We start from the raw sequence: 27,317 nt of genomic DNA on the forward strand, positions 1-27,317 counted from the left end.
ATTTATTCATGAGAGAGAGAGAAGCAGAGACAGGTAGAGGGGGAAGCAGGCTCCCTGTGGGGAGCCCGATGCGGGACTTGATCCCAGGACTCTGTGATCATGACCCGAGCCAAAGGCAGACTCACCCACTGAGCCAACCAGGTGCCCCAAAAGTACACAGGTTCTAAAATAAATGAAAATAAGCCTTGTTACTTTCTTCAGGTTGGTGGCCATATTAAGTGTAGCTAAAGTAAAGAAAGTTTTAATATGTTGTCTTGTATTTATCATACATTACTCCTTTTCAGCAAAACAGGTAGCTAAAACCTGGATATGTTTCCTATTTCCTTTTGGCACTTAAACTTGAATGGATTTAAAGTAGGTTCATGGTTACCTTCTTGTCTCTACAAAAATGAAAAAATCCCTTTTTGCCCTTTTCAGGCTTCCATTATCATTCAAAATAGAAATAGCTTTCTTGGTATTACCCCTCCCTCCTTTACAAAAATGTTGTATATTCTTTGTAAAAAACTCATAAAGCAAACTGTAAAGAAATTGAGTACTATCTGTAATCCCATTGCCATTAGGAGCCACTGTAGACATTTTTGTTGCATATTCTCCATTTTTCTCTATATGGATGAATATAGTTTTTAATTGGAATGTGGGAATTTGTTTCCTTTTCATAAATAAAGGGTTGAGTTCTAAGTATTCTATAAATTTATTATTTTTTTAAGATTTTATATACTTAAGAGAGACCAAGAGGCAGGCTCCTCACAGGGAGCCTGATGTGGGACTTGGTCCCGGAGCTTCCGGGATCATGCATGGGTGGAAAGCAGATGCTCAACAGCTGAGCTACCCAGGCGACCCTAAGTTTTTTTTTTTGTTTTTTTATTTATTTATTTATTTATGATAGTCACACAGAGAGAGAGAGAGAGAGGCAGAGACATAGGCAGTGGGAGAAGCAGGCTCCATGCACTGGGAGCCCGACGTGGGATTCGATCCTGGGTCTCCAGGATCGTGCCCTGGGCCAAAGGCAGGCACTAAACCACTGCGCCACCCAGGGATCCCTGTCCCTAAGTTTTTTTTTTTTGTTTTTTTAAAGATTTTATTTATTTATTCATGAGAGGCACAGAGACAGAGAGAGGCAGAAACACAGGCAGAGGGAGAAGCAGGCTCCACGCAGGGAGCCCAACATGGGACTCGATCCCGGGTCTCCAGGATCATGCCCTGGGCCGAAGGCAGGTGCTAAACCGCTGCGCCACCTGGGGATTCCCCTTAAGTTTTTATAAATAGCTTTTTTCACTTGTGTATTTTCTTGTACTTTTAATAATATTTTAACTGATTCTCTGCATTTTGTTTCCTCTCATCTGACTATTCTAGCACTGCCTATGTTTCTAAACAAATAGAATTATGTCAATCCTCTGCTCACACATCCTTAATGGTTTTGAATTTCTTTCTTTTTTTTTTTTCTTTTAAGATTTTATTTATTCATGAGAGACACGGAGAGAGAGAGTGTGTTAGAGACATAGGCAGAGAGAGAAGCAGGCTTCCTGCAAGGAGCCCAATGTGGGACTTAATCCTGGATCCTGGGATCATGCCCTGAACTGAAGGCAGATGCCCAGCTGCTGAGCCACCCAGGCATCCCTGGTTTTGAATTTCTTAACAGTAAAGCCCATATTCACAGCATGGCATTCAAGGGCTTGTTCAGTCTACTGTAGATTTCTCTCATCTGTTCTCCATGAGTCAATCATGTATCCCTTCCAAACATCTTACGTCCTTCTTGCCCATCCAAGCTCCCTGATGCAATTTTGTCCATATAGCTCTAATTACAATGCTATTAGATTCATATAGCCTTCATCAATCCTGCCCTCTATTTCTCTCAGACAGAATTGATTCCTCTCTTCCCACCTCTGTTCCCAGTTTTTTTTACTGCTGTTAGGTCCGTCTGCACCATAAATTGTTGGTATCTGTCTCTCACACCCCTTTACTCTGTTTATTTCCATGTCTCTCATTATAAGGTAGAAAGAGCAGTAAGTTCACAGACTATCTCTTCCTCTTGTACCTGCATAGAACCTAGGACAGTATCTTGCCCATAGCAAAGATGGAGTGCTCCTTTATTGAGCAACAGTTTCTGTTACCTTGCTCACCTGGTAATCTTACTGTTTTTACTTGGCTATATAAAGAAATAATAAAATGCAGTTACTCCATAGTATAAATTATATTTCAAATGAACAGTGTTGTTTGTCACATCAGAAAACCAACTGTCTGAAATAAGATTTTTCAGATTTTCCTTACAGTGATAACTGAATTCTTAATTAAAATAAAGCTTGGGGATGCCTGGGTGGCTCAGCGATTGAGCACATGCCTTCGGCCCAGGGTGTGATCCTGGAGTCTCGGGATCAGATCCCACATCGGGCTCCCTGGATGGAGCCTGCTTCTCTCTCTACCTATGTCTCTGCGTCTGTCTCTCTCTCTCGCTGTTTCTCATGAATAAATAAATTTAAAAATCTTAAAATAAAATAAAGCAGGGAACTGAATGAAATTAATGGCATCACAGTTTTTATATAATTCCCTGGGAGTCTTTTTTTCCCTGTGTATTGGCTGGTAAAGTGGTTTAATTTGTAGCATTTGCAAATAGTGAACTCTGCATATGAAGTAAGTGACTTCATTATATTTGTAAATAAGGAAATGCACAGTTGTGTGGCTTTGATTTAATTTGTAATCACCGTAAGTGAGAGGAACCACAACTTAAATCTGTTTATATTGCGAAGAGTGGAATTGGAGCTACCTTCAGTAAAAACAGAACAGTTATTTCTTCAGAGAAGATGAATTTTTTTAAAAAGATTTTATTTATTTTTTCATGAGAGACAGAGAGGCAGAGACAGGAGAAGTAGGCTCCATGCAGGGAACCTGATAAAGGATTCGATCTCGGAACCCTGGGATCACGCCCTGAACCGAAGGCAGACGCTCAACCACTGAGCCACCCAGGCGTCCCCAGAGAAGATGAAATTTAAAACATTAACAGGCATGACTTCTGGGTATTCTTGTCATGGTACCCAGAGATACTTGAAGACATGGCATAGTCTCTTGGAATGTCCATTTTACTCAACAGTATTGGTATAAAGAAAAAGTTAAGCAACTCAGATAAAAAAAGTTGTTTCAAATAACTTAAGCAAATATAACTATTGTAGAGTAAATGCCAGATTTGTCATAATTTTTTCAGATAAAATATGAGAGGGTATTGTTCTTTCTTGATTGTTGACTGTTGGATGAAGTCTAGAAAATAGTGACCTAAGATAGGATGATGTGAGTATGAGACATCGGGGAGCTCGTATGGTTCTCAAGTCAGGCATTTTCCCGACTGCCATCCGGAAGACAGAACACAAGTAGTTGTGTAGTTCTCTTTGACTAAAAAAGAAACACAAACTTTTCCTTCCAGTGATATATCTTACTATTTTTGGTTTTCTCAAAAGAGAAAGAGAAGAGAGATGGGCTAATAACCTTTCCTTTTTTTTTTTCTTTCTTTTTTTTTTTTTTTTGATGAAGAGAGATGGGCTAATAACCTTTCCTTTTTTTTTTTTTTGTAAGATTTTATTTATTCATGAGAGACAGAGAGAGAGGCAGGCAGAGATATAGGCAGAAGGAGAAGCAGACTGCATGCAGGGAGCCTGATGTGGGACTGGATCCTGGGACTCCAGGATCTCGCCCTTAGCTGAAGGCAGCATCTCAACCACCGAGCCACCCAGGCGTCCCTGATAACCTCTCTTTTAAAAATGTACATTTTCTCTATAGCTCAAGGGGCAATAGATATTAAGGTATTATGAATTCATTCATTCCAAATGCTTTATTTCTAATTTAGGTAAGACCAGATATACTAATACTTAAATTTGATTTAAGAGGTGGTGTCGGGAATTGGGAGGCTTATGAGTATTTTTAAAGGACTAGGCCTTCAGATATATATATCTGGGGTTATATATATATATAACCCCACTTCTATCTTTATGCTAGAGATAAAGAGATACATGTATGCTGAGATACAGAAGATTCATGGATAGGAATTCAGCATGTAGGGGATATGCTAAAGACAGACTTCATACTCTCAAAGTCTATTTTCATAATAAGGAAATTAGGTATCAATAGCTGAGGGTTTGAGTTGAAATGGCCCATGTGTGTCTCAGGATCTACAGTTTCAGTGGCAAGTTACTGGCAGATTATTATTTTTTTAAATTAATTAATTTATGAGAGGCTCACAAAGAGAGCCAGAGACATAGGCAGAGGGAGAAGCAGGCTCCCTGCAGGGACTCAATCCCGGGACTCTGGGATCATGCCCTGAACCAAAGACAGAGACGAGACGCTCAATCACTGAGCCACCAAGGTATCCCATGGCAGATTAATTCTTTCATTTAAAACCTGCGGAATGAATGACTGACTGAATGAATGAATGAACAAACCTGTGGAGACGGCGATCCCTGGGTGGCTCAGTGGTTTGGTGCCTGCCTTCAGCCCAGGGCGTGATCCTGGGGTCCCGGAATTAAGTCCTGGGATTGAGTCCCACATAGGGCTCCCTGCATGGAGCCTGCTTCTCCCTCTCCCTGTGTCTCTGCTTCTCTCTCTCTCTGTGTCTCTCATGAATAAATAAATACAATCTATAAAATAAAATAAGATAAATAAAATAAAATAAAATAAAATAAAATAAAATAACAACCTGTGGAGAAGCAGAGTATTGCTGAAGGGATTTTAGTGAAAACTGCACCAAGGCCTTATTGCCATATATTATTGATTTAAGGTAAAAACACATCACCTCGTTTACAGTGTACAGTGTTTTTGGTAAATAATTTAAACTGTTATTTATAGTCCGTGGGTAAACTTCTTGTCTTTATTGAAGGTACCAAGTAAAAAGTTGGCAGAAGAAGATTGGACAAAAGGGTGCCTGGGTAGCTCAGAGTCTGATTTTTGATCTCAGGGATGAGTGTTCAGGCCCTGCTTTGGGCTCCACACCCAATGTTTAACCTACTTGAAAAAATTTGGATGACAAGGCAGGTTTGAGAAAGTGAGGAACTCAGAGTGTAGTTAGTTTTATAATACCACACGTTATGACTTGACTAAAGCGGTCTGTAGCAGAAGTGCTTGCCATTTTTGTTAAATGCTTAGGGACAAAGTTATTTCTTTTTCCAATATTTTTGCCATCTAGCATATTAGTATTTTGCACACAATAGGCCCTTAAGAATTTGTCAAGCCAGAGGTGCCTGGCTGGGTTATAGTCAGTGGAGTATGCAGCTTTTTTTTTTTTAATTAAAGATTTTATTTACTTATTCATGAGAGATACACAGGGAGAGGCAGAGACACAGGCAGAAGGAGAAGCAGGATTCTCACAGGGAACCTGAAGCGGGACTCGATCCCAGGACTGGGATCGTGCCCCAAGTCGAAGGCAGATGCTCAACCACTGAACCACTCAGGCGTCCCGAATATGAAGCTCTTGATGTCAAGATTGTGAGTTCGAGCCCCAATTTGGATATGAAGATTATTTTATTTTTTTATTTTTTTAAATTTTTATTTATTTATGATAGTCACACAGAGAGAGAGAGGCAGAGACACAGGCAGAGGGAGAAGCAGGCTCCATGCACCGGGAGCCCGACGTGGGATTCGATTCCGGGTCTCCAGGACCATGCCCTGGGCCAAAGGCAGGCGCTAAACCGCTGCGCCACCCAGGGATCCTGTAAAGATTATTTTAAAAAGAAAATTGTTTTTAATTTAAAAAAAATTAATTAAAGAAAATTAAGAAACAAATGCCTGAGGAATTAGTATCCATTGGAGGTAGCTTTCTGAATTGTGAAATTATGAAATACGAAGTCACTGCTAAGTTCTATTCAGGAGCCACAGGATATGAAATCTACCTCGAATAGTGGTATGTATTGTGACTAAGACCTAGTATTTATGGAGAAGAGCATTGTTCTTAATTGTATCTGAAAATGCACATGGCATATGTTTACCAAGTAATTGATAAACACTTTAAGATGTGTGTGTGTGTAGTTTTAAATTACAAAAGTTTTTGTAGGGATCCCTGGGTGGCGCAGTGGTTTGGTGCCTGCCTTTGGCCCAGGGCGCGATCCTGGAGACCCGGGATTGAATCCCAAGTCGGGCTCCCGGTGCATGGAGCCTGCTTCTCACTCTGCCTTTGTCTCTGCCTCTCTCTCTCTCTCTCTGTGATGACTATCATAAATAAGTTAAAAAAAAAAAAAAAAAGGCAAAAGTTTTTGTATACATCTCTATCTTGCTGCTTGTCATACTTTTCCAGTTTTTTTTTAAATATATATTTTTTAATTTTTATTTATTTATGATAGTCACAGAGAGAGAAAGAGAGGCAGAGACACAGGCAGAGAGAAGCAGGCTCCATGCACCGGGAGCCCGACGTGGGAATCGATCCCGGGTCTCCAGGATCGCGTCCTGGGCCAAAGGCAGGCACCAAACCGCTGCGCCACCCAGGGATCCCATACTTTTCCAGTTTTAAGAAAAGACTGGTTTAGAGTAACGAAATTATCTAGAGTTCTGAGGTCATTTTCTAAATTGTGTAGTTTGAACTGGATTAATTCCTTAACCAGGGGCCTTAAAATAAATCTTAAGATAAAAGGAAGAAGAATAGTAGTATATTAGAAGTCAGTAATTTTTTTCACAATGATAGAATTAGTTGAGTCTTTAAAAAAGTAAAGTCCTACAGATATTTATTTGTCAGAAGCATTACAAACTGAATTTTGCATTTTTATTTTTTGTAACATAAGTGTGGTTTGTGGGAGAAAGACTTGTACAGTATTTACAGTTGGTTCCTCAGTGTATATGGTTTTTTTTTTTTTTTTTTTTTTTTTTTTAAAGATTTTATTTATTTATTCATGATAGTCACAGAGAGAGAGAGAGGCAGAGACTAAGTGTATTCCAACATTATAGAAAGTAGAGGGCTAAAAGATACCATTTTTTCAGCCTCTGGCATATCTGATGCTTGCCCTGGGTTTTTTTTTTTTATGCTTTTTTTTTTTTTTTTTTTTTGCATATAGCTGCATTGTGTTTTTTCATTTGTTTAAGCTACATATGCTTTATTTTAAATGGTGCCTCTCATAGTGTACGTACAATTGTATTTTGCTTTTTTTCACATAAATAAATATTCAACTATGAGTTGGTTTATTCAGTAAACATCATTAGTTTATGGAAGTATTTGAGGAAAACAGGCTGAAAAACTGAAAGCTTTGTGGATATGTTATGTAGTATGTTAGTTACCGTAGTTTAATCTCCCTGTTACCGGTTGGGGGTCAGAGTATTAACTATTAAAATGGGAAAAGAGGGGATCCCTGGGTGGCTCAGCGGTTTAGCGCCTGGCTTTGGCCCGGGACGTGATCCTGTAGTCCCGGGATCGAGTCCCACGTCGGGCTCCCGGCATGGAGCCTGCTTCTCCCTCCTCCTGTGTCTCTGCCTCTCTCTCTTTCTATGTCTACCATAAATAAATAAACAAATCTTAAAAAAAAAAAAGAAAATGGGAAAAGAAAATGATAAAGTATCAATATATAAGAAAAATCAGTAAATGAAGTTTAGTTTTGTGGAAGTTGAGAACAAAACTGAAACTGCATAATAGGACTATGGAGTTGTTTTGGGGAAAACATGTTTGTTTTGTGTACTAACTTATTTTAGATTGATTGTCATTTTCTTGATTTTTTTTTTTTCCTCCCTTCACTCCCCTGAACTTGTTTGTTTGTTTGTCTAAAGAATGCAAGGCCAGAAACTGTCACTAATGATGATGAAGAAGCCTTGGATGAAGAAACAAAGAGAAGAGATCAGATGATCAAAGGGGCCATTGAAGTTTTAATACGAGAATATTCCAGTGAGCTTAATGCCCCCTCACAAGAATCTGACTCGCACCCTAGGAAGAAGAAGAAGGAAAAGAAGGAGGACGTATGTGTTACTGATTTCTGACAACAGTCATTTCAATGGGTTACTTTTTATGGTGTCACTCTTATGCTTTCATTGGATTGCAACTTTGTAGGGGAAAATGACTAGAATTTATAACAATGTACTGTTAAGCCTAATTTGACCATGTTTTACCAAGTAACTCTTTTTTTTTCACCAAAATGTTTGTTCCAGATGTTTGAAGTGCACTGGCATGGGTGTTTGTGTTTATCTGTGGATTCATATTACCTGAGGAACAAACCCTTGATTGATGAAGTAGATGCTGATATTAAGGAACAGAGTTTTTTTTTTTGTTTTGTTTTGTTTTGTTTTGTTTTTTACCACAAGGGGGCTGGCTTTATTTTGCCTTACTTCCTGACCTTGTTCTATTCCTCCTCCAAGCAGAACACCAGATATCCTTCACTGAAGATTTTTACCCATTCTTTAATTCTTAACCACCTTTTCTTTCATAGTGCATCTCCTTTCCCTCTGTGGACATTAATACAGTTGAACGTCTCACTGGAGCACTGTGAAAGAGTAGGACAAGATGAAACACTCCTCCCCAGTGTATTATATTTTTTAGCACTCTTTGCCAGCCTAAGCTAACTGAATAGTAGGGAGTCCAGGTTAGAAGAAGAAAACATTTTTTTGAAAGATTTATTTATTTGAGAGGGAGAGTATGAGTGGAAGGGGGAGGGGAGAGCGAGAGAAAATCTCATGCAGTTTTTATACACTGAGCTTGGAGTATGACCAGGGTCTTGATTTCACAGTCCTGATATCATGACCTGAGGTGAAACTAAGAGTCGATACTTAACCCACTGTGCCATCCAGGTGACACAAAATATTTGTTTGTTTTGTTTTGTTTTTTTACAGTCATTTCTTTTGAATAAATTTAGAGAAATTGTGGGGAATATTCTTTAAAAATATTGGAAGTATATTGTGTTCATGGATTGTATATGCCCTGGAAAAAGTACCGTAAAACATAGACTGTGGTTTTTAATATCAAGGGGTAGTTAAGATTCATTTTATTTTGAATTTGAGTGTCTTATTAGGACATCTTCAATTTGCTTTGTGGCCAAATACATTTTTATTGCTTGGCTTATTACTTTTCCTCATGTGGTCATAAAAACTTGTCTAGTGAAATGCCAGTCGTTGGGAATGGGAATTAGTAGTCTGTCAGGTATAGGATAATTGGGGTTTGAGAGTCATTCTTCGTCTCCAACATTAATGAGAAAGGAGAAAATAACTAGAATATTTGTTTGGTTTGGGTTGGGAGCAGAGGATCAAAGAGATCCTACTCAGTGACAGGAATTATGGGTAAATGTTATTGGTATGATTGTTTCTAGGGGATGAAGGAAAAAACCCTGCTAGTGTGAGACTTTCCTTATTCCATTGCCTGGGAGAGTTGGAGGGTAAGGAGGTGGTGGGTGACAGGAGGGTTGTTAAAGGGAGTAAGTGAAATCTTTTTTATTAAGTAATTTGAAATCAAGAAAATGTCACAGAAATCTTTCATTGCTTACACTATAAGCATACAGTAAATTGTTGTGCAGAATAATATAAACTCTTGCTCTTTTTTTTTTTCTTGCTCTTTTTTTAATCTTTGTGGATTTTTCCGCAGATTTTCCGCAGATTTCCAGTGGCCCCACTGATCCCTTACCCACTCATCACTAAGGTTCGTTTACATTATAGGCATTGACAATAACTGATGCTAATGGCCAGACTTGTGATTTTTGTTCATCTGATTTCTCACTAATTAGATCACTAGATTTGCTACTATATAAGTTGTTTTATTTATTTCTATCTTTTTTGTAAAATAGTTCAGAATATCTAATTTTAATTTTAATGTCTTTGTGTTGATGTAGATTGATCTTTAACGCATTCTCTCCTGTCCCCCCGCCCCCCCCATCTTTTTTTTAGGAGGATATAAATGCTATAGAAATGGAAGAAGACAAAAGAGATCTGATATCCCGAGAGATCAGCAAATTCAGAGACACACACAAGGTAGTATTCTTGTTTTACTTGATACCAATCTAGACTTTTTACAGAACCCAAAGCAAACAGACAAAAAAAAAAAAAAAATTCAACCTTACATTAGAATATAATTTTAAATGCTTTTTATAGGTTAATTAATATTTAGATAGGGACAAAGAAACAGAAGAACCAATACCATATTAAAGTGGTCCTGGACATACTGTTCTTAGTTTTTTCAGTTACTGACTACTCTGCAGTCATCTCACTTTAATATGAATAAAAGATAATTTTATTTTTAGATTTTAACATAAACATCAAGGTCAGATTTAAATTAGATTCAGTGGGGCAGCAGGATAACCTACACTGTAGTGTATTTCTGGGGGCAGTTATTTAACTTGATCTTAGGAAAACCTTTTCTTTTGAGCTGAGATTAAAATTTAAGATTTATATTTGTGTAGATTTAAGTTGAGAGGGGGAGATTTTAAAAAGTAGGTCAGTGGTTACCAGACTTACCAAATTTTAGATGCATGGAAGAACTGTAAATTCCCATAAAGCTAATCTATTCATTGACCCCCACCATTATGATAGAGATCATATGGTGACTAATGCAAGATGAAACTCTCAGCTTGGAAAGTAACAAGGAATAGGATGTAAGTATGAGCTTCTGTTTTTTATTATATTTATGGATGCCCCCTCAGAAAAATATGCAAAGGGGTAACTGGCTTGGAAATGGGTATTTATGCATAGTAAATCCCACTCACGAGTTTTGCCTATTGAAAGCTTCTCTCAATGACAGTGCATCTGTGAATGTTCGCTGGTGTTGAAGGTGATGCTTATGGACGGTAAAATGGAAACACTGCATGAAATGTATTTTGACATTAGAGATAATAAGATGTTAACTGGTTCTTACTCTAAAGACTGAGTGATCTTTAACTCAGTGAAATGTTAAGTGTTCTTTTTTTCTTTTATATAATCTTATTTTTTCTTACTGCTTTCAAAATCCCACGTTGACAATGCCATTGAATCAGTGCTGCTGAACACTTATTATCCAGATGCCCAGCCCTAGCTCACATACACAGTGCTTTTTCAGAAATTAAGTATGTCTAAAAGCACAAATGTAATTTTCCCAAATTAATTGAGTTTAAAAGGTAGTCTGTGGGAAGTCATTTTCGAGGAATATTTTTGGTCAGGTTCTGTACTCAAATTCAGGGTCTGAGTAAGCTTGAAAATGGTATACAGTTGTGTGTGTGGTTTACCCCCTTGTTGTTATTTGTTAAACCCTGTCACGTATTTGGTAAGAAAATTGTGTTTTTAAAAAATTAATTCAAAAGATATATATTTGCTTCAGAGTGTGAGAAGCTGTCAGGCATTTGACTGCCTTAGACTTCACTATGGGGGGGAAATGTTTTGAATTTCCAAAATGTACTTTAAAAAGATGGAAAACAGTTCTTTTTGTTGGGTGGTATGGTAAAGGGAACATTTGAAACTCCAGTAACAAAAAATGAGCTCAGTGAACCTTTGCATGTTTTGGTATGAGTTTATTAAATAACCACGGACTGTCAGGGTATCAGCGTGGCAGGGGGCGTCCATTTACAGCACGGACGAGTCTGAAGAGAGAATAAGGTAAGATTTATGATTTTTTTTTCTGTCCTTTCCTCTTCATTATTTCATTATTTCCATAAATCTTTTTAGACTCACTTCATTTTCTCTTTCTCTAGTCTTTATCTTAAAAAATATATATGTACATATGTGTGCATCTACTTAACGCATACATAGTCTTCTAGAAATGCATTTAGTGGACCAGATTCACTCACTTGTTCATTTACTTAGAACAAAACTTTTGAAATGAGTTCTGAAACAAATTATTATTTACATAAGTGGAAGTATACACTACTAAGAAATAAATAGTACAATGAATAAGCAAAAGTAAAATGTTAAATTCTACAAATTATTGGAACTGCTAAAATAAATCTGTAAGTATCTGTTATCTCAGAAATAAATATTTCTTTATAAGTGTATGACACTGAGGTAAGTTTTATGTAGTCTAGCCTCATTTACAATACAAAATTTTATAGTGCATTAGAACTGTTTCAGAAAGTAGAATTTGCCCCTTTAAAAAGCTTTCACTTTCTGTCCTCTTGCTATCATTTCTTTTCTCTTTTCTTTGTAACCTCAGTGTATTCAGTATTGGCTTTGCCTACATTCTCCTTTGATATAGACTGGCACAGCAGCTGAATATATTGATTTCTCATGCATTAGCTTTTCTTTCATAATCCTCTATCAGTTCTCTGATCCATGAGCAAGAGAAAAAGTATAACAGGTAAGAATGCTTTTTAAAGTTGTTTTAAATGCTTTACATGACTGAGAAAAGACAAAAAAAATGCACATTTTATTGTTGCAGTTTAAATTTCATTTTGGTGACACTAAACATGGAACCAAAGGGATAAATGTATTTTGTTTTTGTTTTGTTTTTCCTGTTTGGGCTTTTTGTTTTGTTTTGTTTTTTTGGTTTTGTTTTTTGTTTTTTGGTTTTTTTTTTGGTTTTTTCTTTTCTTTTTTTTTTTTGGTTTTTTTTCCTGAGTTTGTGTAGAAACCGTGTGGTACACTGGTAATCTTGTCAGGGTACAAACTTGGTCTGACTTTGTTATTTGGTTTATTTGTGAACCATGTACTTGCTCTTCCTCCCAGAAACATAGCTTGTAGGCAAGGTTAATCCAGTGTTGGCGATCCATGTCCTAGCACAGCATCTGTAAGTTCATATGCAATCATTCCTTCCAAGGATGAATTTATCACTGTTGATATATTTTTATTGTCTTATAGGTATAATGGGCATAAATATGTTGCTTTTAAAATTAAGTGAAATGAGAATATTACTGTTATGTACATTTTTGCTTGAAGTGAGTGATTTCAAACTTTTTGTATTTGGTTGACTGTCCATCTTGTAATGGTGGGAGTAAATGTTTCCATTTAGATAATAGGGCAAATGTTGGCTGAATTCAGCTTACCTTTTGGAGGGTGGGCAAACCAGAGGGTAGAAGATTTTGTAGTTGTATTGCAGTGACCCGACTCTCCACTCTCACATCCCCTTTAAAATGTTCAAGTAGTAAATAACCAGGAGGTAATGGGAAGTCTGGGGTTACATTTAGTATCAGTAGTAAATCAGTAATCACACTGATTTACAGAAATTCATAATGAGGGGAATTACATTTTAGCCAAGTGATTGTATTTCTAGAAATTATTACTAATCACCACATTGCTCATGTCCTTTAGTTATTGCGTAATCATTGAGTGACCAGCCACACTTGACACAATCTCCCAGCATCCAAGATTGGAGATTCCTGGTCTGTGTAGAGTATATGGGTTTGCACGCAATCTATTTAGTCTTGTGATTGCTTCAGTTTAATTTGTCAAGTAAAACCACAAGTACTTAATATTAAAGTACCAGTGGTTTGGTTGTTTTTGTTCCCCGTATTGGGCATTGCGCCGGGAAATATCTGAATACTGGAGCTACAGAATTAACTCTAAAAGCACTTTTATTGGTTTCTAGAAACTGGAAGAAGAGAAAGGCAAAAAGGAGAAAGAAAGACAGGAAATTGAGAAAGAACGGAGAGAAAGAGAGAGGGAGCGTGAAAGGGAACGAGAAAGGCGAGAACGGGAACGAGAAAGGGAAAGAGAACGTGAACGAGAAAAAGAGAAGGAACGGGAGCGGGAACGAGAACGGGATAGGGATCGTGACCGGACCAAAGAAAGAGACCGTGACCGGGACCGAGAGAGAGACCGGGACCGGGACCGGGAAAGGAGCTCAGATCGGAATAAGGATCGGAGTCGATCAAGGTAAGGCTTGGTGGAAGTTACTGTGTGCTGATCACTTTGGTAGAACTGCAGGTTGGCACTCTCCACACCATTTATATTTGTGTGCTAAAAGAACAACTTAAGCCGTAAAGCATGCCTGATTTGCTGTCTCATACATGTAAACATTGGCTCAACTATCAGTTCTCAACTTCAGGGTTAATAGTTTGAAGCTAGTTTATACACAAACCCAGAGCACAACTACTGTCCACCTAGTGTTTGGGAGACATGATTCCCTCTTGTCTTCCTGAGTTGGTGGGCATCTTTACTATTTACCCACCAAGATGGCCTGCATCCTTGGAAATCCTCTCTAGCGCCACTGCGTTTAGCCCATCGTCTTTACTTGGTCTTATAGCCTACTGATTGGCCACAACTCACCTCCTAGCTCTCAATTTAGGACTCCTAGTAATTTTATCTTGTTTTTAAGTTTTTTTCTTAATTATATTGAATGTTTGATGAATCATCTCAAATTCTTTAGGAATAAGTAAAGCAAAAATGAATAAAGGAAGTGGGGAAAGAAGAAAAGCTCACCTTTTTTCCCCAAGCTGGTTTTCAGATAAATACATTTCTGTGTTGCAAATTTTTACCTGATTGTAGCTGAAGGAAGGTCCATTTTTAGTCCACCAGTTGTTGGAACTAGAAATCCATTGTCGTTAATCTTTACTGGATTAATTAATGAATTAACTAATCAATCCTTCCCTTCCTTCTGCTCCTGAAATAATCATTATTCTCTTGAGTAACAATTATTCAGAATTTGCCATATATACAATTAATTGAATGTATAAATGTCAAAAGTATGTGTGTATACTTATACTACAGATATTAATCCATAAATAGTATATTTTATATACATACAAATATGTCTGTATTTGATTAGATTCATGGCATGCTACATGTATTCTGCAGTTTGGTTTTAGTAATCTGAATTAAATATTTGAGAACTTTGCTGGTCAGTATAGTTCTAATTTATCCATGCAACATGCTCTTTTCTCCATACTTTTACCAACACCTTTTATTCCTTGATGACTAGTGAAGTAGGCTGTCTTTTAACATGTTTATTAGTCCCTCATATTTCTTCTATCCAGGTTGGTTTGTTTTCCGAGATACCGACAAGCCATTAACATTGAATTTAGAGTGCAGTTCAGAATTTGGGACTAGAATTATATTTGGGTCATCCTGAAAAATATAGTGGAGTTTACAATTCTGCAGAAATCAAATGGTAAATTCTGGCCTGTGAGTTTGTGTATTATTTTGTAATATATGTTACTCTCCTTTCTCTTCTGTTTTTTTTTTTTTTTTTTTTTAATTTTTTGGAAGATTTTATTTATTCATGAGAGATACACAGACATAGAGACATAGGGAGAGGGAGAAGCAGGCTCCCTCTGGAGAGCCTGATGCAAGACTTGATTCTAGGACCCTGGGATCATGACTTGAGCCGAAGGCAGATGCTCAATTCCTGAGTCACCCAGGTGACCTCCCCCCCCCTTTTGTTTTTAAAAATTCCATCTATCTACCCATGAGAGAGACAGAAAGAGAGAGAGGCAGAGACACAGGCAGAGGGAGAAGCAGGCTCCATGCAGGGAGCCCGATGTGGGACCTGATCCCAGGACTCCAGGATTATGCCCTGGGCTGAAGGCAGGTGCCAAACTGCTGAGCCACCCAGGGATCCCCTTCACTCCCCCCCCCTTTAAAGATTTTATTTATTCATGAGAGACACAGAGAGAGGCAGAGACACAGGCAGAGGGAGAAGCAGGCTCCATGCAGGGAGCCTGACATGGGACTCGATCCCAGGTTTCCAGGGTCACACCCTGGACTGAAGGTGGTGCCAAACCGCTGAGCCACCTGGGCTGTCCTCCCTTGGTTTTTATTTTTATTTTTTATTTTTTTTTTTTTTTAATTTTTTTTTTTTTATTTTATTTTATTTTTTTTTTATGATAGGCACACAGTGAGAGAGAGAGAGGCAGAGACACAGGCAGAGGGAGAAGCAGGCTCCATGTACCGGGAGCCCGACGTGGGATTCGATCCCGGGTCTCCAGGATCACGCCCTGGGCCAAAGGCAGGCGCTTAACCGCTGCGCCACCCAGGGATCCCTATTTTTTATTTTTTTAAAGATGTATTTATTTATGTTAGAGAGAGAGAGAGAGAGGCAGAGACACAGGAGGAGGGAGAAGCAGGCTCTATGCCGGGAGCCCGACGCGCGCGGGACTTGATCCCGGGACTTCAGGATTGTGCCCTGGGCCAAAGGCAGGCGCTAAACCGCTGAGCCACCCAAGATCCCCTCTCCCTTGGTTTTTAAAGGAAAACAGTCTGATGAACTTTTAAAATCTTTTTGTTTATATAGAGAAAAGAGCAGAGATCGTGAAAGGGAACGGGAGAGAGAAAGAGAGAGAGAGAGAGAACGAGAACGAGAAAGAGAACGAGAGCGAGAGAGAGAGCGAGAAAGGGAACGGGAACGAGAGAGAGAGAAAGACAAGAAGCGGGACCGAGAAGAGGATGAAGAAGATGCTTATGAACGAAGAAAACTTGAAAGAAAACTCCGAGAGAAAGAAGCTGCTTACCAAGAGGTAAATTGAGGAAATGATTTTACTCTTTTTTTTAATTTTTTATCTGAGAGAGAGAGCACGCACCCACTTGTGCAGAGTGGGAAGGAGAGAAAGAGAATCTCCAGCAGACTCCATACTGAACATGGTGCCTGACATTCAGGGCTCAGTCTTACAACCCTGAGATCATAACCCAAGCCAAAACTAACAGTCCAGCATTTAACTGACTGAGCCACCCAGATGCCCCGAGAAGCACTTTTATTCTTAAAGCTTGCTACTCAGTAGGTTAGTCAAAAATTTTAGAGCCCTTTGCATGCATTTGTAAAGCTTTGATAATTACTTTTTTAGCGCCTTAAGAATTGGGAAATTAGAGAACGGAAGAAAACCCGGGAATATGAGAAAGAAGCTGAAAGAGAAGAAGAAAGAAGAAGAGAAATGGTAATATTCTAGGTTACAGACAAGCGATTTTTCAGATAAAAATCTGATCAAATTCTTGTCCATTGACTAGTTAGAAGTAACATTATAATTAAAATGTATGAACTCTTAGTATTATAGACATTTAATTTGAGGGAGAGAGGAGCAAAGGAAGAAAAAGAATGTCAAGCAAGGTCCATGCCCAGTGAGATTTGATCTCATGACTCTGAGATCACCTGAGCCGAAAGTAAGAGTCAGGACACCAGCTAGCTAAGCCACCCAGGCCTCCCTAGATAATTTAATTTTTATATATTTCATGTAATCTTCAGAAAATTCCAGTCTACCAAAATCCTTACTATACTTTGATATATCCAGAGAAGAAATACAATGTGGGTTTTTTTTGTGCGTGTAGAGCAGTCCTAAATCTGACTTGTTTTAAAATTAGAAGATAAAATATATCTAATGCTATTTATTTATTTATTTTATTTTTTAAATATCTAATGCTATTTCAATTTAATATACTCAGTACATGATAATTACAAAGTTCAAGTGGTATGGATAAGAAAACTGTTTCCAAGAAATGAGATAGACTACATGATTTTTATGTTAATTTTGCACACTTTGTCTTTCATTTTCTCAAAGGCAAAAGAAGCTAAAAGACTAAAAGAATTCTTAGAAGATTATGATGATGATAGAGATGATCCCAAATATTACAGGTAAAATAAGCCTTGCTTTATGAGCTCATACTTTTATTAGCTGTATTTTTCCTACCAGAGGGTGTGAGTTCAGTGTAATAAGAAAGAAAATCTTCATATTCTACCTTGTAATCACCTCCATGTTTGTTATGCTATTTTTGGGAGTGTGGGGAAGAATTGTTGGAAAGTGATCAATATTCTATCTTCTGTGCGGTGTTGGTCCATACAATAGTATTAAAACAGATTGATTTTTTTTCATGTGTTTTATATAGGTGTAATTTTTTTTTTTAAAGATTTTATTTATTTATTCATGACAGAGAGAGAGGGAAAGACACAGGGAGAGGGAGAGAAGCAGGCTCCATGCAGGGAGCCCGATGCAGAACTCGATCCCGGGTCTCCAGGATCACGCCCTGGGCTGAAGGTGGCCTAAACCGCTAAGCCACCTGGGCTGCCCTGAAGTGAGGGTTGTAAAGCCTGCCTTCCCTCATGTCTTTGTTCCCATGGCATTTCTAAACTACTCATTCTAGCACTGTAGGAATATGGTAAAGTTGTTGGCCCTATTCTTTCTGTATTCAAAACTATAATTTCTCTGAGCATATAGACAATATTTTTCTTTTTCTTTAAAAAAAATTTTTTTTTAATTTTATTTATTCATGAGAGACACAGAGGGAGGGAGAGAGAGAGGCAGAGACAGAGGCAGAGGGAGAAACAGGCTCCATGCAGGTACCCTGACGTGGGACTCGATCCTGGGTCGCCAGGATGACTCCCTAGGCTGAAGGCAGCGCTAAACCGCTGAGCCACCGGGGCTGCCCTGATTTTTCTTTTTAACTTAATGTATCTGACATGATCCAGGGAATGTAGTGAAGGCATTTAATATAATTTTAGTACACTATACCTCACATAATTAAAACATTAGAGTTAGCAACTTCAAAAGCACGCCGAGGATTTGATTTTATAGAAAATTTAAAAAGTCAGCAAAATTATTCAATCATAAAGTCAGTAGCAGTATATAATTTCAGAATTCTGAGATGTGATATACTGCTAGCTAGAGAGAATCTCTGCTTTCTGTTGATTCTGCGCTGCTTTAAGGACTTTGTATAAGGGAAAGAATTGAAGATAGAAAACCGTTCTTCATGGTATTACTACTCCTTGTAATGTTTTACAACTTGGCACCCAAGAAAACACAAATTGTATGTTGGGCTTTCTGTGTGAAATGAGTACAAAATGAGAGCCTTATTTCATCTGAAGATTACTTTTCTCCTTGTTTTAGACACTTATTTGGAATGACTTGAGAATGAAGCATTGTGATAAATGACAAGACAATGCTTCCTTATTAAGCAATATGTAGAGAGCACATGGTCTTGGGTGTTCTGCTAGATACAGAGCAGTGAGGCATTTTTCATTCTCTTAACATGCAGCTTTTAGTATTTAAAGAAGGTACCTTTGGAGACATTAGGCATAATAGTTGATCTTAGTATAAAGGCCTGTTATGATTTGCATTTGCAGAGGAAGCGCTCTTCAGAAAAGGTTGCGTGATAGGGAAAAGGAAATGGAAGCAGATGAACGGGATAGGAAGAGAGAGAAAGAAGAACTAGAGGAAATCCGGCAGCGCCTTCTGGCTGAAGGGCACCCAGATCCAGATGCAGAGCTCCAGAGGGTGAGTTACTGTAATATCCACAACATTTTCTCATAAGGGAAATGCAGTTTATGCTCCATGTATCTTGCTGTTTGGGTGGAGGATATTAGTATTTTATTATGTAAATCATCTGTATTAGTTGATTTGTCCCGCGTCTTATTTATGTCTGTGAAATATTAACCTAAGTTAAATGACTGTCATCTAATAAAAACTTTTCTAGAAACCTGTCCTTCCTATAATGTACTCTGATATTTCATGACTTTTGGAGTTTGAGTTCCTTCTCTTGCTGCCACCCTGAGTCTTTCTGTTACTTAAGAAAATTAAAAAAAAAAAAAAAAAGATTTTATTTATTCATGAGAGACACATAGAGGCAGAGACATAGAGAAGCAGGCTCCTCGCAGGGAGACCAATGTGGGACTCTCCCCAGACCTGGGATCATGCCCTGAGCCGAACGAAGGCAGACGCCCAACTGCTGAGCTACCCAGGTGGCCCTCAAACAAATCTTTAAAAATAAAATAAAACTTGGTTATAATTTCTTCAATAAAAATATAAAAACATACCTTTCCCTTTTAAATAAGCCACCTGTTATGTATTTGCATTTGTTCTATCTGAAGAGTGTAAATAGTTTTATATGTAAATATTAAGAATACAAGAAAATAGCATTTTCAGTGTACGTAATATATTCTACAGACTTTCCGATTATAGAAGGAGGCAGTGTTTCATTATTCCTAGTGAAAAATACAGATTTTTCTGAAAGATAATGTATAACATATAACAGCTGGTTGAGTTGGATGTTGTTGTGGCCTGTTAGTAACATTAATTTTTTATTTTAGATGGAACAGGAGGCTGAAAGGCGCAGACAACCACAAATAAAGCAAGAACCCGAATCAGAGGAAGAAGAAGAAGAAAAGCAAGAAAAAGAAGAAAAGCGAGAGGAACCCATGGAAGAGGAAGAAGAGCCAGAGCAAAAGCCCTGTCTTAAACCAACTCTGAGGCCCATCAGTTCTGCCCCATCTGTTTCCTCTGCCAGTGGCAATGCAACCCCCAACACTCCTGGGGATGAGTCTCCATGTGGTATTATCATTCCTCATGAAAATTCACCAGATCAACAGCAACCTGAGGAGCATAGGCCAAAAATAGGACTAAGTCTTAAACTGGGTACGCTAGCATTTTCTCCTTCTTTCCTTTATCCTTCCACCCCCACCCAATATATACTTAGTTTTTGCCTTAAGGAAAAATTACTTATGTGCTGCTTGGTAGGTAGGTAGAAAAATACTCAAAAATGCCTTTCTAGCTCACGATTGTTTTCATAGTTCTACTAGTGCTCCTATATCTGCAGCTGCCTCAAGTTCTGAGAAGAAGTGAAAAGTTAAATTTTCTAGCACTTGTGAGTAGTGAGTTATTTTCTACAGTTGGGATCTTTCTCTGAGATTTGTGGAAGTATATTATGCACTGCTCTTGAGGGATGGTGGGTTGTAAAATGTATTAACATTTGAAAATTAAGTCATCATGCTAATACAGTATTTTTACTATAGGTGCTTCCAATAGTCCTGGTCAACCTAATTCTGTGAAGAGAAAGAAACTCCCCGTAGATAGTGTCTTTAACAAATTTGAGGATGAAGACAGTGATGACGTACCCCGAAAAAGGAAACTAGTTCCCTTGGATTATGGTGAAGATGATAAAAATGCTGCCAAAGGCACTGTAAACACTGAAGAAAAGCGAAAACACATTAAGAGTCTCATTGAGAAAATCCCTACGGCCAAACCTGAGCTCTTTGCTTATCCTCTGGATTGGTCTATTGTGGATTCTGTGAGTAGCAAATTATATTTCATCATTTTTTGAAGTGGTTTTTGAATATAGCATACAAACTCAGATGATTGTATTAATAATGACAGGTAGAGATGATAATGTGGCTGGCATCTTGACCTGCTTGGGATTCAGGTAGATGATTGGGGAAATTCTTGGTAGTATTTGAAGTCTTCATCAATTAGAAGCAAGTAATTGTATCTTAATACATACCTGTCTTAGTTATTGTGACTGAGAGCATACTGTATTTTAGTTTTAAAAACCATGAGGCTGTAGACTTTCTAGTAAAAATAATTAAAAGTTCTTTAATAACTGTGCTTTATTTTGCAGATATTGATGGAACGACGGATTAGACCATGGATTAATAAGAAAATTATAGAATACATAGGTGAAGAAGAAGCTACATTAGTTGATTTTGTTTGTTCTAAGGTTAGTCTTTTACTCCATCCCCAACATTTGTATTCTACTTTAAAATATTAGATACTCTAAAATAAAAAATCTTACAAAGCCAATTCTATGATAGTTTAATTTCAGTTAAGATATTTCATGGCTACTTAAGCCCTCCACTCTATTTCGTACCTCTACATCATGCTTTCATTTCGGGGGGTCAAGGAGGACAGATTTGCTGAATGCTGCCAGTTTTGCTCTCTCCCTACTCCTGAGAATGCCTTGCCACCTCCTTGTCTTAATGGTTAGAATGCTGCTGAAATCCATTTAAGGGAGTTTTTGTGGAGACAGTTGATAGCTTGTCTTACCAATTTGTCAGTCATCCATCTTGTGGAACAGGAACAAAATAGTTTCCTTCATAGCACAATAATAGTCATTTTTATTGATTGATTTGCTGTGTGCCAGGCTTCGTTCTGGGCAGGTACTGTGATAATATGCATTTTGTAAATTTTATGTTCTTTAAACCTCCCAACAATCTGTGGGAGCCACATCTGTGCTCTTACCCATTAAGGTATACCATATCCATTGTTTCCTGAAGGCAAAGTTTTATCTTTAATGAGATAGTTATTATAGTAGAAACATTGTATGTCTCTAAAAGAGTAACTCATTGCGGTTTAAGAAAATGCTTATTTTTCTACCACTATTTCTTTTAACAGTAAGAATAGTAAATTTAGGCTGCCCTTTCTACTCAAAATTATTTTAGCATTGGAATTTGTAACTCTGGATTTGAGCTAGAACACAGTATAGTGATTAAGATCCCAGGTTGTCATGGTAAACTATTGAGAGTGGGATTCTGGGAATTAAGAAATTTATAGAAAGTTTCTTCAGCCACAAAAAATTCCTCTATTAGTTTGAGGGTACTTTAAAGTTTTTTGACTATATTGCTAATTTTTCATTTATTTTCCAAATGACAAGTATTTGTTTCTTTTAGGTTATGGCTCATAGTTCACCTCAGAGCATTTTAGATGACGTTGCCATGGTAAGTCAGAAATTAACTTATTAATATTCTAATTAATATCTGTAAACTAAATTTCTCTATATTTGGTTAATTTTTTACCTCTAGAATCTTGGTTCTAGAATCACTCTTTTTAGAAGCCCTAATTAAAATGTGCGTCGGCATTAAAAGGAGTTAGTATATGTGCTGTGAAGTGAGCGCTGCATTAAAGAGGTTAAAAGCACTCACATCAAGATGTCCTTAGACAACACTAACACTTTCCTCTTCTCCACCTTTGGTGTGTTTATATATATAAATATAAATCCTGAATCTGTCCATACATTGAGAAAATATTAAGTGCGTATTGGGTTGAACAAGCTGCAAAAGCATAAAAAGGTGGAACATCTGCTCTTAAAGAAGTAGCAGAGAGGGAGATCTACTACAATACTATACTATAATAGTATCCAGACTTGCATTCATGGAGATATGTAAAAAAGATGTAGGGGCAGAGATGGAGCATCTGACAGTATAAAGGGCAGTTAGGAAAAGTGTCACACGAATTGCCGTCTAAACTGAGTCTTGATAAGACTTGTATAACTTTGTCACTTGGACAGGTATCCACTGGTCATCAATAAACATCAAATCCCCACTTGCATTTAATTTGTGTATTAGAGTTGAGTCAGTGGTTGCATTTCTCTAATATTGTGATCTTGTGAGGAAAGGAGGAAAAGAATTGACAGTAGAGGTGAGAGTGGTTGAATGGCCTATGAACTCAAAGCTAGGAAGAGAAGGAAGTAACATTGGAATAAGGCTGGCGGGTTATGTGAATCAGGGTGCTGGTTGTTCCGGTAAAGCTGTGGTAGGTGTGTTTTAAAGAGTGGTTACAGTGAGAGAGTAGAATATTTAAGAATACAAATGTTAGTTTGGTCCAGATGATGGTGAGGTACATATATGGCCATGGGAGAAAGTTCTGGGGTAGAACTGATGTCATTATTTAGATTATAAGTGAACTTTCTACCTGGGTCATAGACAAGAAATTGAAACTTCTGTATGTTGGGACAGGAATTGGAGAGAGAAAGGGAAACAGCCAGCGTGCTTATCTATTGTGGCATAAAGACTACATATTTGTTGGATAGCCTCTGTTTGAGCGGAAGGTAGTATAGTGAGATCTCATGAACCTCAGTGGAGGGTATGTTTATAAAGAGAAACAAGGAGGATTCAGCAGCTCCCCCTCCTGTGAGATTAAGGCTTCGAAAGTAAGGAACTTTCTGAGAAAGCTGAGGAGTGGCTAAGGGGCTTTCAGGGACACAACAAGTTTTTAGTTAAAGTAAATACATGAAAAAACAAAGAAGTTGAGAGTGGTTAGTATAAAGAGTAATGAATCTAAAGGGCAGAGTGGGAAGATCAGTCAGGGAGGAAGAAAACAGCAAGCATGTTAGAAGATGACAAGTGCCTCTGAGAGCTTAAATTTCCATCCTCAGAGTTGTCAAGGAAAGGGGTGTAGTGGAGTGCCCAACCAAAGGAAGCTCTAGGTCCAGATATTTTGTGTCCAGGCACTATATGATGTCTAAAGTAAGGTAACATTAGTTTTCTGCTGCCCAGCCAGCCTGATGCAGATGCTGTTTAGAAATTCTGATAAAGTATTTGTGAAAAAGTTTGTTGACTTCATAATGCTGATCCTCAGATGAAAGATGAAATGTGAATAGATCCCAGATAGAATTTGAACTTCCCTGACCTTCCCAGTCTCTTTAAATTATCCTTGGAGTTGAGAGAGGGTTTTTTATAGTTGGGCTGGAGTTTAGGAATTTTTTTTTAAGCAATGTTCGAATGTTTGGCCTTGGCAGAGTTGCAGTTTCTGTCACTGAAGATGTCGTGTCAGTTAATCCACGTTGATGTGTTGAAATATTGACATTTGGAGTATAGTTAGGCTCTTTGCTGGTTACTTATGTTTTAATTTTCTAGCTCATTGTTCATCAGAGTGGGAGGAAGCCACTCAACTGGCTAGTTTTGTCAATAGCTCACTCTCTAAATATTTCTTGAATAAATGAGATTGAATTTTTAGCTTAAGTAGTATTTTGATCTTGTTAAAAATCTGACTTTTCTTTAAAAAAAATCTGACTTTTTCAAACTGTACCTTTCCTCATTTTACATTAATTAACTTTGGTTATACTTTATGCCTAGATCTATATTATTTCCAAGGTACAATTTTCACATTGGTGTTGTAGCTCATAGTTCTTTTAAACTCTGGCTCATAAAAGTCTGACTAAAAGTTCTTTAATTATTTGTCATTGTTGAGGAATGTAGGGAAATTTCTCAAAAAAAACCCCCAAAACAACAGATTTTCAGGTTTTGCTTAGGTATTTACTGAACACTTAGGTACCAGACACTCTTCAAAACACTTTGTACCTATTAACTCTTTTATTTCCCGTAATAGAACAGTACCATTTGTTAGTATTTCCTCCATTTTATATATGAGAAAACTGAGGTTCATTGTGGCTAAGTGATTCAGTCAAGAGCACATAACTAATAAGGTGGGAGCAGCGATTTAGTTTAGGAGTTAAGAAAACCTGATCTCTATCCAGACTAGTCTTTAATATTGTGATCCAGACTAGTCTGGATAGAGATCAGGTTTTCTTAACTCCTAAACTAAATTGCTGCTCCAGAGCCCTGGCAACATTAGGCCACATTTCATCATGGCAGTGATATCCTGGAGCTTATCCATAGCTGCCTCCTGTAGAAGGAAGCATGCTGTTTCATTTTACCTCACTGTAACCCTGGTGTAGAGGCCCAAGTCTGCATGTAGGGTGAGGGCAGGAATAGTGGGGGACAATATAATGTACCCAACTCATGGAAGGTGAAGTGGATAGGAAGATAATTTGGTTTATCAATTTGCCAGGGGAAAAGACCGGCAATTTATTTAGTAGTCTTGTGTCCTTTTTGGTGATAAATAGTGTTCACGTACTCTGTTTATTCTATGCCAGATGCCGTATTAAATGCTTTGCATATATTCACATTTAATATTTAATCCAATGTCACATACATAATACTTGGATAAGTATTACAATTTTAAAGCTGTTTTGGGGATAGAAAAGATACTATTAAATTACTGCAGTTGTGTAACTAGTTCTGCTTAAATTACTGTTTTTTATAATAAATATGCTTTCTTTAGGAAATAGTTTCTTGATACATGTATAAATATCTTATTTGTAAAACTAAAAGTAATAAGTAAAAGAATAAAAGTTGGGTAAAAGTATTGTGCCAGTATTTAAGTAAGTCATGGAATTTTGCTGAATGCATCCCCCTCCACTTTTTGGGTAATTTATACATACTAAATACATCACACTAGATTTCTTTCGAGTCATTTTGTTGAAAATAAATGCTTGTCAATGTAAAAAGCCTTTTATAAGGGATGCCTGAGTGGCTCAGTGGTTGAGCTTCTGTTTTCAGCTCAGGGCGTGATCCCGAAATCTCAGGACCCTGGCTTCTGCCTATGTCTCTGCCTCTCTCTGTGTGTGTCACTCATGAATTAATACAATCTTTTAAAAAAATAAAAATAAATAAAAGCCTTTTAAAATACAAGTCACTATTGGGTGATGCTGATGATTGCTTATCTTACATGTGTTACTGTTTTTTGAAATTTTCTTTTTCTTTTCTAGGTACTTGATGAAGAAGCAGAAGTTTTTATAGTCAAAATGTGGAGATTATTAATATATGAAACAGAAGCCAAGAAAATTGGTCTTGTGAAGTAAAACTCTTTTTACATTTAGAGTTCTGTTTGAGATTCCTTCTTCTTTCCCACCCTTCAGAGGACTTTGGCTTTTTCTTTGTCTTCAAAGACATTTGTGAGATCTGTAATTTTTTTTTTAATGTAGAAAATGTGAATTTTTTTTGTCCTCTAATTTGTTGATGCCCTGTGTACTTCCTTGGTTGTAAAGACATCTGAATCCTACCTTGGTTCTCTTTATACTCACCAGGTACAAATTACTGGTATGTTTTATAAGCCGCAGCTACTGTACACAGCCTATCTGATATAATCTTGTTCTGCTGATTTATTTCTTGTAAATATTAAAATGACTCCCCAATTCTTTGCAGAATTGCACTTAATGTTGAACTGTACTGTATAGGAACCTACATGAATGATTTTAATTGAAAGAATTCCCATCATACCTATTAACCCTTTCTACCCCTTGATCAAAAATGGGAAGCCCTCCTGAAGGCATGGAATTTAAAATTAGAGTGCTAGGATTAGCAGACAATCCATTCCTACTATTTCTCTGTATGAATGTGTTTGTGCGAATGTATGTATAATTGTCTTTTCCCTAATTTTCTTTGGAGAGTTCCCTTAAACATTTCCTTATTGAAGAGTAGAATCGTAAAGGAAACATGGTGTTGTGCCAATCCAAATGTCTGGGATAATTAGGTTATTAGTCTCCCAGAGCATGGTATTCTCTTGTGACAAGCAACAGACTGGTGAATGGAATGGGGCTTTCCTGTTGATCGCTGACCGCTACAGCCTCTTTTTTTTAAGGGAGTGTGAATCATAATGGTTTTCCCCTTAATTTCATTGTGTAGAACTAAGACAGATCCTTAGATTCCAGGGAACTTTATATGATGCATTTTTGCACTACTTGGTTCCTAGCTTTATTTTGGTGTACTCCTTTGTTTTAAAAAAAACCTTAATCTGAGAAGCATAAATGAAAAAAAAAATCGTTTTTAAAAACAAAAGGTAAACTTAGGCAATACAGACTAGGAAAGTTGAAAAAATAGAATAGGAATTTAGAATGGCAATTTGCGAATTTTACATCTTATTTTTAAGGATATAGTAAATCATTTAAGGCAGTTACCACTAATTTTTTGTAACAGGGTTTAAACAGTTCTTAACACAAATTAGGTGCAGTTATTCCCATGTCTGAGTATTTACAAGAAAGATTATTAAGTTTGGGGGGGAAGGGCAGATTGTTAAAAAGCATAACTGAGCTTGAGTTACGAGATTTTTTTTTACATCTTAAAAGGAATTTGAAACACTGTTCTTAACACTGGACCATGAGGTGGTTCCATTATGTAAATATTTCCAATATTAAAACTGTATATAGGGATCCCTGGGTGGCGCAGCGGTTTGGCG

General features: G+C 37.5%; 1 protein-coding gene across 3 annotated transcripts in view; it reads left to right on the forward strand.

The window, feature by feature from the left end:
* Positions 1 to 26,283, forward strand: part of RBM25 (RNA binding motif protein 25) — a 53,127-nt gene extending 26,844 nt beyond the window's left edge. For 2 of the 3 annotated variants that reach the window (XM_049113669.1, XM_049113670.1), the window contains 13 exons: positions 7,723 to 7,908; positions 9,521 to 9,574; positions 9,820 to 9,903; positions 13,421 to 13,707; positions 16,064 to 16,286; positions 16,611 to 16,700; positions 17,319 to 17,392; positions 18,878 to 19,028; positions 19,841 to 20,165; positions 20,543 to 20,817; positions 21,145 to 21,243; positions 22,193 to 22,240; positions 25,852 to 26,283. In XM_049113669.1, coding sequence (XP_048969626.1) covers positions 7,723 to 7,908; positions 9,521 to 9,574; positions 9,820 to 9,903; positions 13,421 to 13,707; positions 16,064 to 16,286; positions 16,611 to 16,700; positions 17,319 to 17,392; positions 18,878 to 19,028; positions 19,841 to 20,165; positions 20,543 to 20,817; positions 21,145 to 21,243; positions 22,193 to 22,240; positions 25,852 to 25,944 — 1,989 coding nt within the window. In that variant the 3' untranslated portion in view covers positions 25,945 to 26,283. Of the gene's footprint in view, positions 1 to 7,722; positions 7,909 to 9,520; positions 9,575 to 9,819; positions 9,904 to 13,420; positions 13,708 to 16,063; positions 16,287 to 16,610; positions 16,701 to 17,318; positions 17,393 to 18,877; positions 19,029 to 19,840; positions 20,166 to 20,320; positions 20,395 to 20,542; positions 20,818 to 21,144; positions 21,244 to 22,192; positions 22,241 to 25,851 lie in introns of those variants that run through there. The other variant, XM_049113671.1, reaches the window with a different exon arrangement.
* Positions 26,284 to 27,317: the final 1,034 nt, after the last annotated feature.

This window comes from Canis lupus, chromosome 8 (assembly GCF_003254725.2).
Source record: "Canis lupus dingo isolate Sandy chromosome 8, ASM325472v2, whole genome shotgun sequence".
NCBI classification, from domain to species: Eukaryota; Metazoa; Chordata; class Mammalia; order Carnivora; family Canidae; genus Canis; species Canis lupus.